The 14,927-nt window shown below is 36.6% G+C and overlaps 1 protein-coding gene across 1 annotated transcript in view; it reads left to right on the forward strand.

Annotated features, from left to right (window-relative positions):
• The window catches only part of Hmcn1 (hemicentin 1), a 438,323-nt gene that overhangs the window by 339,046 nt on the left and 84,350 nt on the right, over window positions 1-14,927 (forward strand). The window contains exons 61-68 of the mRNA XM_070034238.1: window positions 259-340; window positions 452-583; window positions 964-1,113; window positions 3,920-4,079; window positions 6,272-6,396; window positions 6,580-6,763; window positions 7,248-7,345; window positions 8,441-8,719. Of these exons, the coding sequence (XP_069890339.1) occupies window positions 259-340; window positions 452-583; window positions 964-1,113; window positions 3,920-4,079; window positions 6,272-6,396; window positions 6,580-6,763; window positions 7,248-7,345; window positions 8,441-8,719 (1,210 nt within the window). The remainder of the gene's footprint in view (window positions 1-258; window positions 341-451; window positions 584-963; window positions 1,114-3,919; window positions 4,080-6,271; window positions 6,397-6,579; window positions 6,764-7,247; window positions 7,346-8,440; window positions 8,720-14,927) is intronic.

The raw sequence follows: 14,927 nt of genomic DNA on the forward strand, positions 1-14,927 counted from the left end.
TACTGTTTTTTTCTTTCCAATGCAGCTACAATAATATGGTACTGAATAAATGTAGTGCTAAGTGTTTAAAAATAAAAATATGCACCCAATGCTACTGAACTTACTTTCATAAGAAAAAGGATGTAAAATTGTTGAAGGAAAGTTGAAATGGGCCATTTGAGTATAAAGATGACTGATATGATTCCATTACACCTGAGCAATATGATTGGTCATCTATAACTTAATGGAGCACATACAACTAGTATCTTTTTCTTTTAGGTATCTGACACAGGCCAGTATGTATGTAGAGCTATAAATGTAGCAGGACGGGATGATAAAAATTTCCACCTCAATGTATATGGTGAGCATCTGCCTCTAATACAACTCGTTTTTCCCCCCAGATATGCAAATGAAAGAAAGTGTCCTCAATTAGCTTAATGTGGATACATGGCTTTCTTCTGTCTTCTTACAGTGCCACCCAGTATTGAAGGGCCCGAAAGAGAAGCAGTGGTGGAGACAATCAGCAACCCAGTGACCCTGACTTGTGATGCAACAGGGATCCCACCTCCCTCCATAGCATGGCTAAAGAACCACAAGCCTATAGGTAAATACAGCTGTGCATTCTTAGGCTTGCCTTCCTTTGTTCTTTACTCACTAAGTTTATAAACTAGCACATATTTGTTATGTTTCATTATCAGTGTGCTTAGTTCAAGAAAGCCTAAGGAACTAAAATACAAATTTACAAAACAGACCCATTGTAAAGGGATTAATCATTGAATAAAGAGAATTAGTCCTTCTTCAAAAAGCTTCTCATTGAAAATAAAAGTACAAAAGGAAAAGCATGACATTTTTATGGCAAGTTGTGAAAATGTTAAAAATAAAAGCTTCAGGCTGTGGACACTTGTCAGGATCTAGATTCAATCCCCGGCACCACAGAAAACAACAGAAACTTCATGTTTTATTTTGCTTTGTTTCTACCCTTAGAAAATTCAGACTCATTGGAAGTTCACATTTTGTCTGGGGGTAGCAAACTCCAAATTGCCCGATCTCAACGCTCAGATAGTGCAAACTACACATGTATTGCATCAAATATGGAGGGAAAAGCACAGAAGAATTATGTACTTTTGATCCAAGGTATGTCATATACCCTATGATATATTTTCAGGTTTTGTTATAGAGTACAAAATAGTATAGATTTAAAAGGACTTTTTAGTAATTGACTCAAAATGCCTTTAGGTCACCAAATATATTGTCAATTTTTGTCCTACATTTACCTGTGAATTGTATTCTCATAAAAATGGGTATAAATGTCCAAAAAGAATAGTAGAATCAAGAAATCTCTAATATTTTTCTGTTTTAATGAAGTTATTATCTCTCTAAAATATATGGACTGAAATAGAGAATAGAGATGATTTCCTATAGGAAGGTAATAATTTAGCAGATAATATTTAATAAACTATAGCAATTATAAGTTATTTATTTTCAAATGGCATAATATATTTTGAAATTAGGACTAAGTTTATTCTTATTTATATAGATTAGTAATAAAATGTACTGCCTGATTTCACAAGTAGGAGAATAGGCAAATTTCAAATGATCAAGGTTCTTATATAATTTTATAGTGAGAGTAAAGAGCATTAATACATGAAATAAATATTTAGTTATTCATTCTATGTTCCAACATGATACTGAATACCATAGAGAGAACCTGGTTTATGGTTTAAAAAAAAATCCAGTAAACTTCTGAGTAATGACTTTTGACTTAAAACTGAAAAAGAAGTCAAACTTGAAACGAAATTGAAGTATTTTTCCCAGTTGTATTACAGTTACTACATAAAGAACCTCTCATAAATTACACATTTAATTAAGAAGATTACCTATTATATGCTCTGCTAAAGCCAACTCCAAAAAGAAAAAAAATGGAAATTAACTAAAAGGAAGGTGTATCAGGAGCTTGTTAATGATAAGCAATTCTTTGAGATTTCAGAAGCATAAAGGGAAAACTTCTATTTATACACACAACACCATGAACAGCGTGTTTAATCATACTTCTGTATACAATAATGACACACATAGCAACCATAGATTATGTGGTACAACCATTGTACCAGACTTTTAATTTAGTATATCTTAAGACTGCAGAAAATGCATCTGTATAGAATAGAGTTCATTGCGTGTTGTATGTTAGATATCAATTATGGGAAGTCTGTTATTTAATATTCATATTGACTAGACTTCATTAGTACCATTAGTACTCCCAAGTCTGAATATGTGGTCTAATTATCATGTTCTGTGATAGCTGTAATAGAGTAAAATGATATTTGGAGACATAATGCAGGAGTGTGCTAGTCAGTGTTTAAGAACCGATTTTTTTTTTTTTTTTTTTTTGGCCAGTCATGGGTCCTGAACGCTGGGCCAAGGCACTGTCTCTGAGCTCTTCAGCTCAAGGCTAGTGCTCTATCACTTGAGCCACAGTGCCACTTCCAGCTTTTTCTGCTTATGTGGTACTGAGAAATCAAACCCAGGGCCTCATGCATGCGAGGCAAGCACTGAGCCACCTTCCCAGCCCCAAGAACGGATTCTTTAAACAAGAGATTCCTGCTTCATAGCTTCATAGCTACTTTTTTTTTTTCCAGTCCTGGGGCTTGAACTCGGCCTGGCCACTATCCCTCAGCTCTTCAGTTCAAGGCAAATGCTCTACCACCTGAGCCACAGCTCCACTTCTGGTTTTCTGAGTGGCCAAGATAAGAGTCTCACAGACTTTCCTGCCCAGGCTGGCTTTGAACTGTGATCCTTAGATCTCAGCCTCCTGTGTAGCTAGGAGTATAGGCATGAGCCACCAACACCAGGCCATAGCTACTTTTTTTTTTTTTGCCTCTTTCTTGGTGTAAATATACCTGCATAAAGACACTGAATGAGGAGCAGCTTGGCTCCTGGGAGCTGACAGGTGCTGTGGCTAGCACACACACCTCTAGAATTACGCAGAATAGGAATTAGGATATGTTTCTATCTGATACAATTGTTAAGAACTTTATTATATGTTAGTCCTTGATCAAATCATTAAAGATTAAACAAAAATATGGAATAAATACTACTCAGCAGGGAGAATGAAGGAAAATATAATCAACTTAGATACTTTCCTTGGACCTTTATTTTATGAAACATTGTCTTAAACTATCTTAATTATGTACAATCCATTGAAGACTTAATCCAAGAATAGTTCCTTTTGTTTAAGAAAGGTACCCATGGGGCTGGAAGGTGGCTCAGTTGTAGAGTGCTGTCCTGGGTTTAATTCCTCAGCACCAATACGCAGAAAAAGCTGGAAGTGGCACTATGGCTCAAGTGGTAGAGTGCTAGCCTTGAGCTGAAGAGCTGAGGGACAGTGCCCAGGCCCAGAGTTCAGGCCCCACAACATGAGAAAGAAAGAAAGAAAGAGAGAAAGAGAGAAAGAGAGAAAGAGAGAAAGAGAGAAAGAGAGAGAGAGAAAGAGAGAAAGAAAGAGAGAGAAAGAGAGAGAGAGAGAGAGGGAGAGGGAGAGAGAGAGAGGGAGAGGGAGAGAGAGAGAGGGAGAGAGAGAGAGGGAGAGAGAGAGAGGGAGAGAGAGAGAAAGAAAGAAAGAAAGAAAGAAAGAAAGAAAGAAAGAAAGAAAGAAAGAAAGAAAGAAAGGAAGGAAGGAAGGAAGGAAGGAAGGAAGGAAGGAAGGAAGGAAGGTACCCATGATATAAATCTGTCCTTAGTCCCTATGATAATATAATCAACTTAGGAATATTCAAATGATTTGATTCCTTTATCTTTCTAATTTGAAAGTAATTCATAAAGATAATAATCTAGGAAGAATATGATTCAGAAATGCTGCATACTGTGATTCTGCCACACTCATTGGAATGTATGTCCCTAGGCCTTGTTCATAAAAGTTCTAAATATTTGTATTTCTCCAAAGTTCCTCCAAGTGTTGCTGGGGCTGAAGTTCCCAGTGAAATCAGTGTCCTTCTGGGGGAAAATGTTGAGCTGGTCTGCAATGCCAATGGCATTCCCACCCCACGTATTCAATGGCTTAGAGATGGAAAGCCCATAGTGAATGGTGAGACAGAAAGAGTCAGGTATGTTTGGAATGTGAATATTTTTACTGTAAATGGTAAAGCCTTTTACAATGCTTTACATTTCATATTTCACATGAATCGTAGTACCAACCCTTACTAGAATGTCACTATCATTTCATTCATGAAGTCAAAAGATCAATTTTTGTGGAATTGGACGCAGTTCTCTTTAAAGAACGCTCAATTGAATGCTTATATGTGAATCTTATCCATTGCTGTATTATAAAATATTATAACATCTCTTTGGGCTGTCATTCCTTAAGCTGATAGTTAACAATCATTGGTTATATTTCTCTAATTTGGGGATGTCTTATCAAAGTGTCTGACATAAAATAATTCTTCTTTCCTACTAAAGTCAAAGCAACTTCATCCTAGAAAGATTTGTCAGCAATCCTAACTTTAATTTCTTGTCCTATACCATCAAACTGCATACATACCATATTGTTCGGCTCATTTAATGAGTCAAGATACAATACCATAACCCAGTTCATTCCTCATAGTGGCTTTTCCAAATTTCACTTTCAGCTGAGACTTACACTACTCACAAAGAGATAGAAAAATAAAGCTGGAGAACTTCCTGCTTCTGTGAACACCAAATTCCCTCAGGACAATCCAGAATTGTATACCACAAGATAATTTTCTCACAGTTATCCCTATCATATGCCAAATTATTATATTATTAATTAAACATATAATCAATTATTATTTACCAAATTAGTTATGAGTATAAATAGACATTAACTGAATGCATTATTAAATGTATCATCTTGAACAAACATTTTAATTTTAATGGTTTGTAGTATTGGTAAGTGTTATTTTCTTTGGGTTCATTTTATGTTAAAATGTATTTCATTTTTTGGAGTAATCATGTTCTAGAGACATTTTAGATAACATTTCTCTTATGTTAATGTTTTGACTAATTGATAAGTATTTAATTATTATTAATAATAAGCAAATATTGGCCTTCTTCCAGAGGAAGTACTACATATATGGGGAAATACCTAAAGATCTAAGATAATATTTGAACCTAGGAATCTAGGTTGTGTCCCTTACTTCAACATCCTAATTTGCTTATTTGTCTATAAACTTTATTGATTCTGTCTTCACTACTCCTTACTATATAGAGCAATTTATTAATAGTTTACTATTTTTCTCAATTTTCGCATCTTACCTTTTCAGTTTGTAAAATTACTAGAATTTTAAATTTTGAAAAGTACAAATAGACCAGGACATTACTACTGGAATTTTCAATATTAGTGTCAAATTATACTACATGGGGGATGTTAAAAATGTACTATTTTCTTTTGAGTTTGGGAAATGCTAATGAAATCACTATTAGAATAATTATATATAACATGCCTCTTAAAACATAGGAAGTTGTGTCTTAGAATTAATGGAGTATGAAGAGAATAAATAAGGTATAATCAGACCTTAGATATATTTGATTATCTAGTTTCATAATTTTCATTTACTTTTGCATAATTCAAAAGAAAAACTTAAACAATTTGTAGAAAAAAATTGAAAAAATATATTCACATTTGAATTGTCACATTTAGATAAATTATCCTATTCTATTCCTTCACATTAAGAAATTTTTTTGTAATTTCATTTAACTCAAACTATATTGATAACTAAGAATAGATTTTCCCCCCAGTATCAGGGTTTAACTTAAAGCCTTGTGCTTATTTAACTTCTTTGCTTGGCTGGAGTTCTATAACCTGAGCCATATCTCAACTTTAGCTTTTCTGCTAGTTAGTTTAGAGCTGGAGTCTAGCTGACTCTTCTGTCTGAACTGGCTTCACACTTTGGTTCTCCAGAATCCACCACTCTGAGTAGGTAGGATACAATGTGAGCCTGTGGCTTACTAATAGAATATTCTGAAGACAAGGTGTCTTTGCCCATAATTGGGTAGAGAGATCTTGAAGCTGAATTTTTTTCCTTTTCTCCTTTTTTTCCTGAAGCAGGTGATGAGTATGAAAGATCTGAGAGCTGTTTCTGTGTAATTTTAATTAGATGTCTGAAATCTCCATCAATTTCTCTAGCTCTGACTCTTTACCAGGCTCCCATGTACTTAATGAAATAGTTGCGAGACGCTTCTGTGATGGTATTTTTAGAGAACACAATAACGTGAAGTGAGTTTTGCAGCTATTACCGCCACATTCATCTTAGTGCCTCTTTTGTGGCCCGCTCCACAGGGTGACTGCTAGTGGCAGTACATTAAACATTTATGGAGCCCTCCCGTCTGATATGGGGAAATACACATGTGTGGCCACCAACCCTGCTGGAGAAGAAGACCGGATATTTAACCTGAATGTCTATGGTGAATATGAAATATCAATTTTTAACTGCACTAGGGGTCCACCATTGTCTGGAAGATTTAGCTTTACATCGAGTGTCACTGCCATTTCCTTCTGAATACAAGCAGAGATTTAAGTGATTATTGTGGAAATTGTTTGAGTGCTTAATACAGCCTTCTCTTTCTTGTACTTCCTGAATGACCTAGTTCCCCCCAAAATTAGAGGTAATAAGGAAGAAGCTGAGAAGCTGATGGCATTGGTAGATACTTCCATAAATATTGACTGCAGAGCCACCGGGACGCCCCCACCACAGATAAACTGGCTGAAGAATGGGCTTCCTCTGCCTCTCTCTTCCCATGTCAGACTGCTGTCTGCAGGGCAAGCTATCAGGTTAGCCTATTGAGGGTTATTTCCTAAACATTTCAAATAACCGTGAAACTTTGCCTTTATGTACACATTGTTTAAGAAATGCTTTCTTCTAAGCTTTTACTCTTGTTTAGGCCTCTCTCCCATTCAGTGTATTTTTCATAGGGGGAAGACAAGAACTATAAAATGAAAATACTTTTAAATTCTTACTTCAAGGCTCATGTTTTAATGAATTGGTCCACACTGATTCTTTACTAGAGGGTAATTGTCATCAAATATCAAATATTTGATAGTTATCAAATAGTGGCATAGTGTCACGGCATAATTGCTGTCATAAAATCAATTGCATTTCAGCTATCTCTACCTTCTACTGAGTGGTTACAAGCTTCCTTACTAAAATTTCTCAAAATAAATCACCTTCTCTAATCTGTGTACAAATCCTAATTATTTTCTGAGTATATATTGAGTGAGATGAAGTGATGAAGCATTGGATTAAATTGTTTTGCAGGATTGTGAGAGCTCAGGTGTCCGATGTGGCTGTATATACGTGTGTGGCCTCCAACAGAGCTGGAGTGGACACCAAGCATTACAGCCTGCAGGTGATTGGTATGTCACAGAAATGCCTCATTTAAGCCTGGTACTAAGACACAGGCTCACCTTTAGAAATTGGTTTCCTCACTGATTTAAAAATTACACTTTATCTCTCAAAAATAATTGGGGGAAAAGCCTCTTATGGACTAGGGAAGACAATCTTCCCCTAAGGAGTCCATATTTATCAGAACTATTGTATGTCTGTCAGAAACTATCCTAGCCCAGAACTTTACACTAAATCAGATACATAGTTTCCAAAAATGGCTTTTTAATCTAGACACCAAACAAGTCTGCCATATAAACATAATAACACCAGTAGTGCAGTTGTAATATTTAAATATGAACAGATATATGTATCTATGTGGGTGTATATATATATGCAAAGAATTCAAAATATTCAACTTCTGAAGTAGAGAGACTTAGTGCTCCATATTTTCTAACCCCCCCCAAAACATCTCAGAACAATTAAGCAATTGTTTGCTATATTATAATTTATGCTGAAATATAACAAACTTTTTCTAGCTCATATAAGTATTGTTCTGCATGAAATAGCTGAAAAATACCACTGGAACTATTATAACCATTATTATAACAGTATAACAAATTGAAGAGACAAACTTAAGAAGTATAAAAAAATCACCAAAATTTAAAACACATTGTATTCTCCAAGAAAACAACTGTAAGTTTTCATTGCTGGTATTAGAAAGATTAGCACACCTAATAGATGGTTTTAGAAGAATGATCAAGTCCTATATCCTCTTATAAAGTATATTTCATTGACCCTAGAAACCTTATGGAATTTTTTATGTTTTCTATTGTAAAAATAGTGTACAGAGGGTTTACAGTTACATGAATAAGGTAATGAGTACATTTCCTATCAAACATTACCTCCTCCTTTGTTTTTCCCCTACCATCCCTCCCCTCTCCACCTCCCTAATTCCCCCCTCCCCCCACAAGTTGCAAAGTTTGTTTTCTACATAGTGTCTTGTCCATCTCATTGTGACCATGAGTGATCCTGTATCCTTGTTTGAGCATTTTGAAGTTCAATTTGACATATAAATTTTACATAAATATGACATACAAATTTTGCCTGTTTTATTTTCTACCTAGTACCACCAAACTTGGACAATGCAATGGGAACAGAGGAAATCACAATTGTCAGGGGCAGTTCCACTTCCATGACATGCTTTACTGATGGAACCCCAACTCCCAGTGTGTCCTGGCTCAGAGATGGCCAGCCCCTGGGGCTTGATGCTCATTTAACAGTCAACACTCAAGGAATGGTCCTTCAGCTCATCAAAGCTGAGACTGAAGATTCAGGAAGATATACCTGCATTGCCTCAAATGATGCTGGAGAAGCCAGCAAGCACTTCATCCTCAAGGTCTTAGGTATGGGAACATTCCAATAAACTCAGAACAGCTGGGAAGTCAGGAATGGTGGGGACTTCTTAAGTGAGTGTAATTCTTAGAATCATTTAGTATACGACAGAATTTGACAGAAGTATTACATTCATATTTCTGTTTTGAAATTCATCCAAGCTTATTCTCATCTGAAACACATTAAATTTAATTTGCTTTTTTTATTTGCCTGAAAATATGAAAACTCCAACTTGTAAAAAGAATATTCATTGAAAAAAAGAAGCTTATGAGTAACTTAAAAAATGCAATTGTGAGAACTAAAAACACATTTTTTTATTATTTCCCTTCCCCTCCCCAAATTAGAAAAATGTATATACAAGATACAGTGTACCAGAATCAAATACAGTGAAAACAGGGGTTATATCATGGGGAAGAACATACGCAAGAAACAAAAGAAATCCCATTATAAGTACATTAAAGTACATTATAAATACAACAGCAACAGGGCTGGGAAGGTGGCTCAGTGGTAGAATGCTTGCCTTACATGCGTGAGACCCTGGGTTTGATTCCTTAGCACCACATAAGCAGAAAAAGCCAGAAGTGACACTGTAGCTCAAGTGCTAGAGTGCTAGCCTTGAGCTGAAGAGCTGAGGGACTGCACCCAGGCTCTGAGTTCAGGCCCCACTACCAACAAAAAACAAAACAAACAAACAAAAAGCAGCAACAAAGATAAAAACCTCTTGTGACCCTATTTTGGGGTTCATTTTGCTTAGGACCATCTTATTGGTCATATGTGCATAACTTTTGATCTTTTCTACTTGTCGGGTAAGATTATCCTAGACGTATACTTGTTATTGCAAATAAGGGAAACCATGGGACATATATAAAAAACACATTTGATAATAGAAATTCTTTTATTCAAAAGGGGTATTTACACCAGTGTATGTCATCCCAAACAGTTTTAAATGGTTCAATCTGTAGATCATATTTGAAGCTGTCCTTTCAAATAGTGTAGTTTGCTTTACTTTCTTTTTCTCTTGTGTCAATGGAAGGGCTTGAACTCAGGGCCTAAGAACTTTCTTTTAGCTTTTTTTTTTATTGTGAAAATACCATACAGAGGAGTTACAATTACATGAGCAAGGTAATGAGCACATTTCTTATCAAGCATTGTTGCCTCCTCCTTTGTTTCTCCTTCCCATACCTTCCCAACTCCTCCCACCCTGCTCCCCTTTGTGTCCTCCTGCCCCCCGCCAAAGTTGTAAAGTTCTTTTTTTGACATAACGTCTTGTACATCTCATTGTTGCAATGGGTCCACCTATATCCCTTTTTAAACAATTTGATTTTTCGCTTCCCCTCCACAAATTATACCAACATCAAATATAGTGAAAGCAGGTGTTATACCATGGGGGAGGGCCATACAAAGCAACCAAGAAATCATCTTATAAATATGTTAGAAACAATTGCAAGAAAGAAAAAAACATTTGAATCCTTATCTTGAGGTTCATTTTGCCTAACATCAACCTATCTGACCTTTTCTGCTTGTCCTAGACATATACTAGTAATTGCAAACAATGGAAACCATGGGACCTATGTTTCTTTGGGCCTGGCTTACTTCACTTAATATAATTTTTCCCAAGTCTTTCCATTTCCTAACAAATGGGGCAATGTCATTCTTTCTTATGGAGGCATAGAATTCCTGTACCAGAATCAACTCCAAATGGATCAAAGACCTCAGAGTCAAAGCAGACACCCTGAAAACATTACAGGATGGAATAGGAGAAACCCTAGATCTCCTTGGCACAGGCTGAAATTTTCTTAATAGAGACTCAGAAACACAACAAATCAAAGAAAGGTTGGATAAATGGGATTGCATGAAATTGCAGAGCTTCTGCATGGCAAAGGACATAGCTAGCAAGATCAATAGAAAGCCCACGGATTCGGAAAAGATCTTCACTAGCCATACAACAGACAAGGGTCTCATATCTAAAATATACCTGGAACTCAAAAAATTAAATCCCCCAACAACAAATCCTCAAGGAAACAACGGCCCAATAAATAAGTGGGCTAAAGACTTAAATAGAAACCTCTCTGAAGAGGAAACAAGGATGGCCAATAAATACGTGAAGAAATGCTCAACCTCCCTAGCCATAAGAGAAATGCAAATCAAAACAATATTGAGATACCACCTCACCCCAGTTAGAATGGTTAGAATCAAGAACTCTAATAACAACAGATGCTAGAGGGGATGTGGACAGAAGGGAAACTTACTGCATTGTTGGTAGGAGTGTAAACTTTTTCAACCACTTTGGAAAGTAGTATGGAGGTTCCTCAAAGGACTCCACATAGAGCTCCCCTATGACCCAGCAATCCCACTTTTGGGCATTTGCCTGAATGATCACAAACAAAACCATACTAAAGCTACCAGCACAACTATGTTTATTGCAGTATTATTTACCATAGCTAAGATATGGAACCAACCCAAATGCCCCTCAGTAGATGAATGGATCTTTTAGCTTTTTAATTCAGGCTGACACTCTACCACTTAAACTATAGTTCCATTTCTGGCTTTTTTGCTGGTTAATGAGAGGTAAGAGTCTCGTAGACTTTCCTGCCCAGACTGGTATTGAACTGAAGTTCTTAGTTTCAACCTCCTGTGTTGCTAGGGATTACAGGCACAAGCCACTGATGGCTAGCTTTATTTACTCTTGTGTACCTTTAAAGTAAATATTGTATGTATTCCAACTTTTCACATAAACAAATAGCATAAAGAAAAATCACACCTTTTCCTGAAAAGGAAGGTGAATGCTATTTCAGTAATCAAGACCAAGACATTTTATTTTGTTCTCTTTCTGTATTTTGATGTAGGGGAGGGGCCAGGGTTTTCTCATAGCACAGAAATTCACACTATAGAGAATAGCAAAAGTTTTCGGGCAAGTGTTTAGCACCAGAGTCTACCGTTTTAACAATTTTATTTTTATGGTAAAGGTAATGTACAGAAGGGTCATAGTTACATAAGTCAGGTATTAAGTACATTTCTTTTTGAACAGTGTCACCCCTTCCCTCATTTTCTCCCAGACTTTTTCCTCCATTGCCCACTCCTTCCCTAAGTTGTACAGTTCATTTCCAACATAGTGTCTAGTGAGTATCACTGCTGAATTGGTTCATCAGATAGACGTATATACAAGACAAAAGGTACAGAAATCAAAACCAGTAACAAAAGGGGAAAAAAAAACAGAAAAAAAGAACCACAAACAGTAAAATAAAAAGCTTCTTTTTTTTATTGTGAAACTACTGTACAGAGGGGTTACAATTACATGGGCAAGATAATGAGTACATTTCTTATCAAGCATTGTAGCCTCCTCCTTTGTTTCCCCTTCCCATCCCTTCCCATCCTCCCCCCGCCCCCACTCAATCCTCCCTGCTATCCCCCCCCACCCGCACCAAAGTTGTAAAGTTCATTTTTTGACATAACGACTTGTACATTGATTCTACTTCTTGTCTTTCATTTCAATAAGCATCATTTTATATGATCATATGCACATAGCTATTGAGTCCTTGTGATCCTCTCCTAAGAATATCTACCTTTGTTCTCACTGTGTGAATATTTAGAGTCTTGTTTAAGTTATCATGTCCAAATGTAATTTTTTGTCTTTTACTATCCATTGGGTTTACTTACAGATGTATAGGCACATTCCATGGAACCTATGTTTCTTTGGATCTGCCTTTCTTCACTTAAGGGCTGCTTCCTCAGAGTACTTGTTTATATAACATTGAAACTCTGCTGCATTCCCAGTTAAGCTTTATGGTGGCAAAGGCAGTGTGCACATTGCTTATTGTTGTGCCCTAGTAGGTAGACTGACATCTGATTTATTAGAGACTGGTGATGTTTATTTGCTGGGCTGAATTTAACACTGAAGGAGATACTTTTGAACTGCAGTAATGGGTACTGTAAGTATTGAGGGAGGCCAAACAGTATGTAAATAAAATAAGTGAAATACTCTCGTCTCTGATACTTCAGAGAATGGAGGTGGTGCTCATAGAGGAAATTCTGTAGGATAATCAGAGGCAAAAGAAGAAAGAAAATGTCTGGAAGGGGTGGGATGAGGGTTGATAGCAAATATAGATGTATCAATTTACAGAGTATTGGTAACATAGATGTTGTATGGTTATCTTATGCCTGATTACTCATATATTAAATATTAATTACTAAATATACCTAAGTACCGGGCATGTTCTTAACCATTATTGAACAAAGCATTAAGGATGTTTACTATATGGCAGATCCTTAAACACATCAGAGAATAAAAAGGACAAAAACACCATCCTATAGGTCCTTCATCTGGGGGAAGTAAAGGTACTGAACAAGTAATTACTCTGAGTTGTGATGAGGATTGTGTGGTTAATAGAACATTCTGGGTGTTGGTAACCTCAAGATTTAGATCCCTTTAAGGATAAGTGTGAGTTCTGGAGGGTGGAATTCTGGAAATGAGTAGAGAGTTAGAGACTCTTGCCTATGTTTTTCACCTAGAGATGATCAAGCTTCAGCTGTCAGTTTGTACAAATGTGAAAGGAAAGAGGTATGAGACACTAGATGTGCTAACTGCAAAAATCCTGGAAAGTATTTTAAATAGTTCAGGCCTCATTAAGAGGCAAAGAGAATCCTGAGCAAGAATGAAAAGGGAGAGAGAGAAAGAGAGAGACAGAGAGACAGAGACAGAGAGACAGAGAGAGAGGAGAGACATGTACTACGAAGCTCTGAAAATATATATAGAAGTCTTACCTACTATATCTATATCTATACTATATCTACGAGAAGGAAGAGAGAAGAGCATAGGATGTCCTTTGAAAATACAGCAGCAAAAGTCACTGACCAGGGCATCACTGAAAGAAATGAAGGAGATAACCAACCATGATACTATTCCAGTAGTGTACAAAGAACAGCATTCCCAGTTGAAGAGTGTATAGGGATAATACTTCTTCGAAAACAGATTTCAAAGCTGGCACAACAGAAAGATGAGAAGTTTCCGCATCTGTTGAAAATTAATTCCACTGCACTCTTAAAAGCTCTTTGCATAGAACAGTGCTACTACTCAGAATGCAAATGTCTTAACTTGGGGAGCTGCCATTCCCAGCTTAATTCTACCCACGTGGTGGGAGGTGTCGTGGTGTATTAGTGGTTGTGAAAATGCACAATGTGACTGGGAGAGCCAAAACAAGAAAGAGCATTATACAAAATAAAACTAGGGAAGTGGGGGGGGAGGTAGGGGGAGGGGGTTGACAGGATCTAGGCAATTGGGCTTGCTGACCACATGAAAAATTTGTTTTTTTCATCCCATAATGTAAAATCATCATGGAATAACATGTGTAGATCTGTATCTGGAAAAGACTATTCTGTTTCAAAGTGGAAGGCACTTCAGAGAAGAGAAAGAATGAGTTCTATTTAGGAATTGTGTTTGGTTGTTCAGAGTAGTTTAAATATGGTGGCTTAAACAAAGAACCTTTTGTTATTATGGTGTTGGGGGAACCTAATGCAGGGTCTTGTGCATGCTAAGTAATTTTGTACTGCTGAGCTACATCCTTGGCCTTAACAACTTTTGTTTGTCTCACTGAGAAAGATACATGAAGTTTGGCTGTTGTAGCACTGGTTTAGCAGTTCAGATATTTGCAGTTCTCTTGCATCATGACTGGTCAATGATCCTGCAGTGTGCTCTACCTGAACAACAAAGCAGGGAAAACAGGAAGGGCCTATGGCTTTAGTGTAGCATCTTTACAGAATTTCTTAAAAGCGCTACAAAAAACACATCTCATTAGTCAACAAATTCAAGTACCATCCTATCTATGAGAAATTTTCCAAATGGGGAATTTTATGGTAAGTGTCTATATCTGTTCTATTTTGCAATTAAAGTTTATACATTACCACTGCAATTTACTACAGCTGATAATATGATCATAAAAATCTGCCTCCTAAAATTTTCAGATAGTTCTCCTTTTCCATTCTGGAAAAAGATACATATTAACTCTGTTGGCTGTTTCTGACAATGAAAGAATTCGAATTTCTTAATTATCATCTGGCTTTTATGTGTGTGGTGCTGGATTTGAATTCAGGGCTTCTTGTTTGCCAGGCAGACATTCTACCACTGGCATCACATTCCTAGCTTTTGTTTTTTTTCTTTAGTTAAGTTTCTAATAGGAGTCTCACATTTAGGCTCAGGCTGCCCTGAACCTTGATTCTCCTGAC

The sequence above is a fragment of the Dipodomys merriami genome, unplaced genomic scaffold (assembly GCF_024711535.1).
Source record: "Dipodomys merriami isolate MVZ:Mamm:240054 unplaced genomic scaffold, mDipMer1.0.p SCAF_24, whole genome shotgun sequence".
In the NCBI taxonomy this organism is placed as follows: Eukaryota; Metazoa; Chordata; class Mammalia; order Rodentia; family Heteromyidae; genus Dipodomys; species Dipodomys merriami.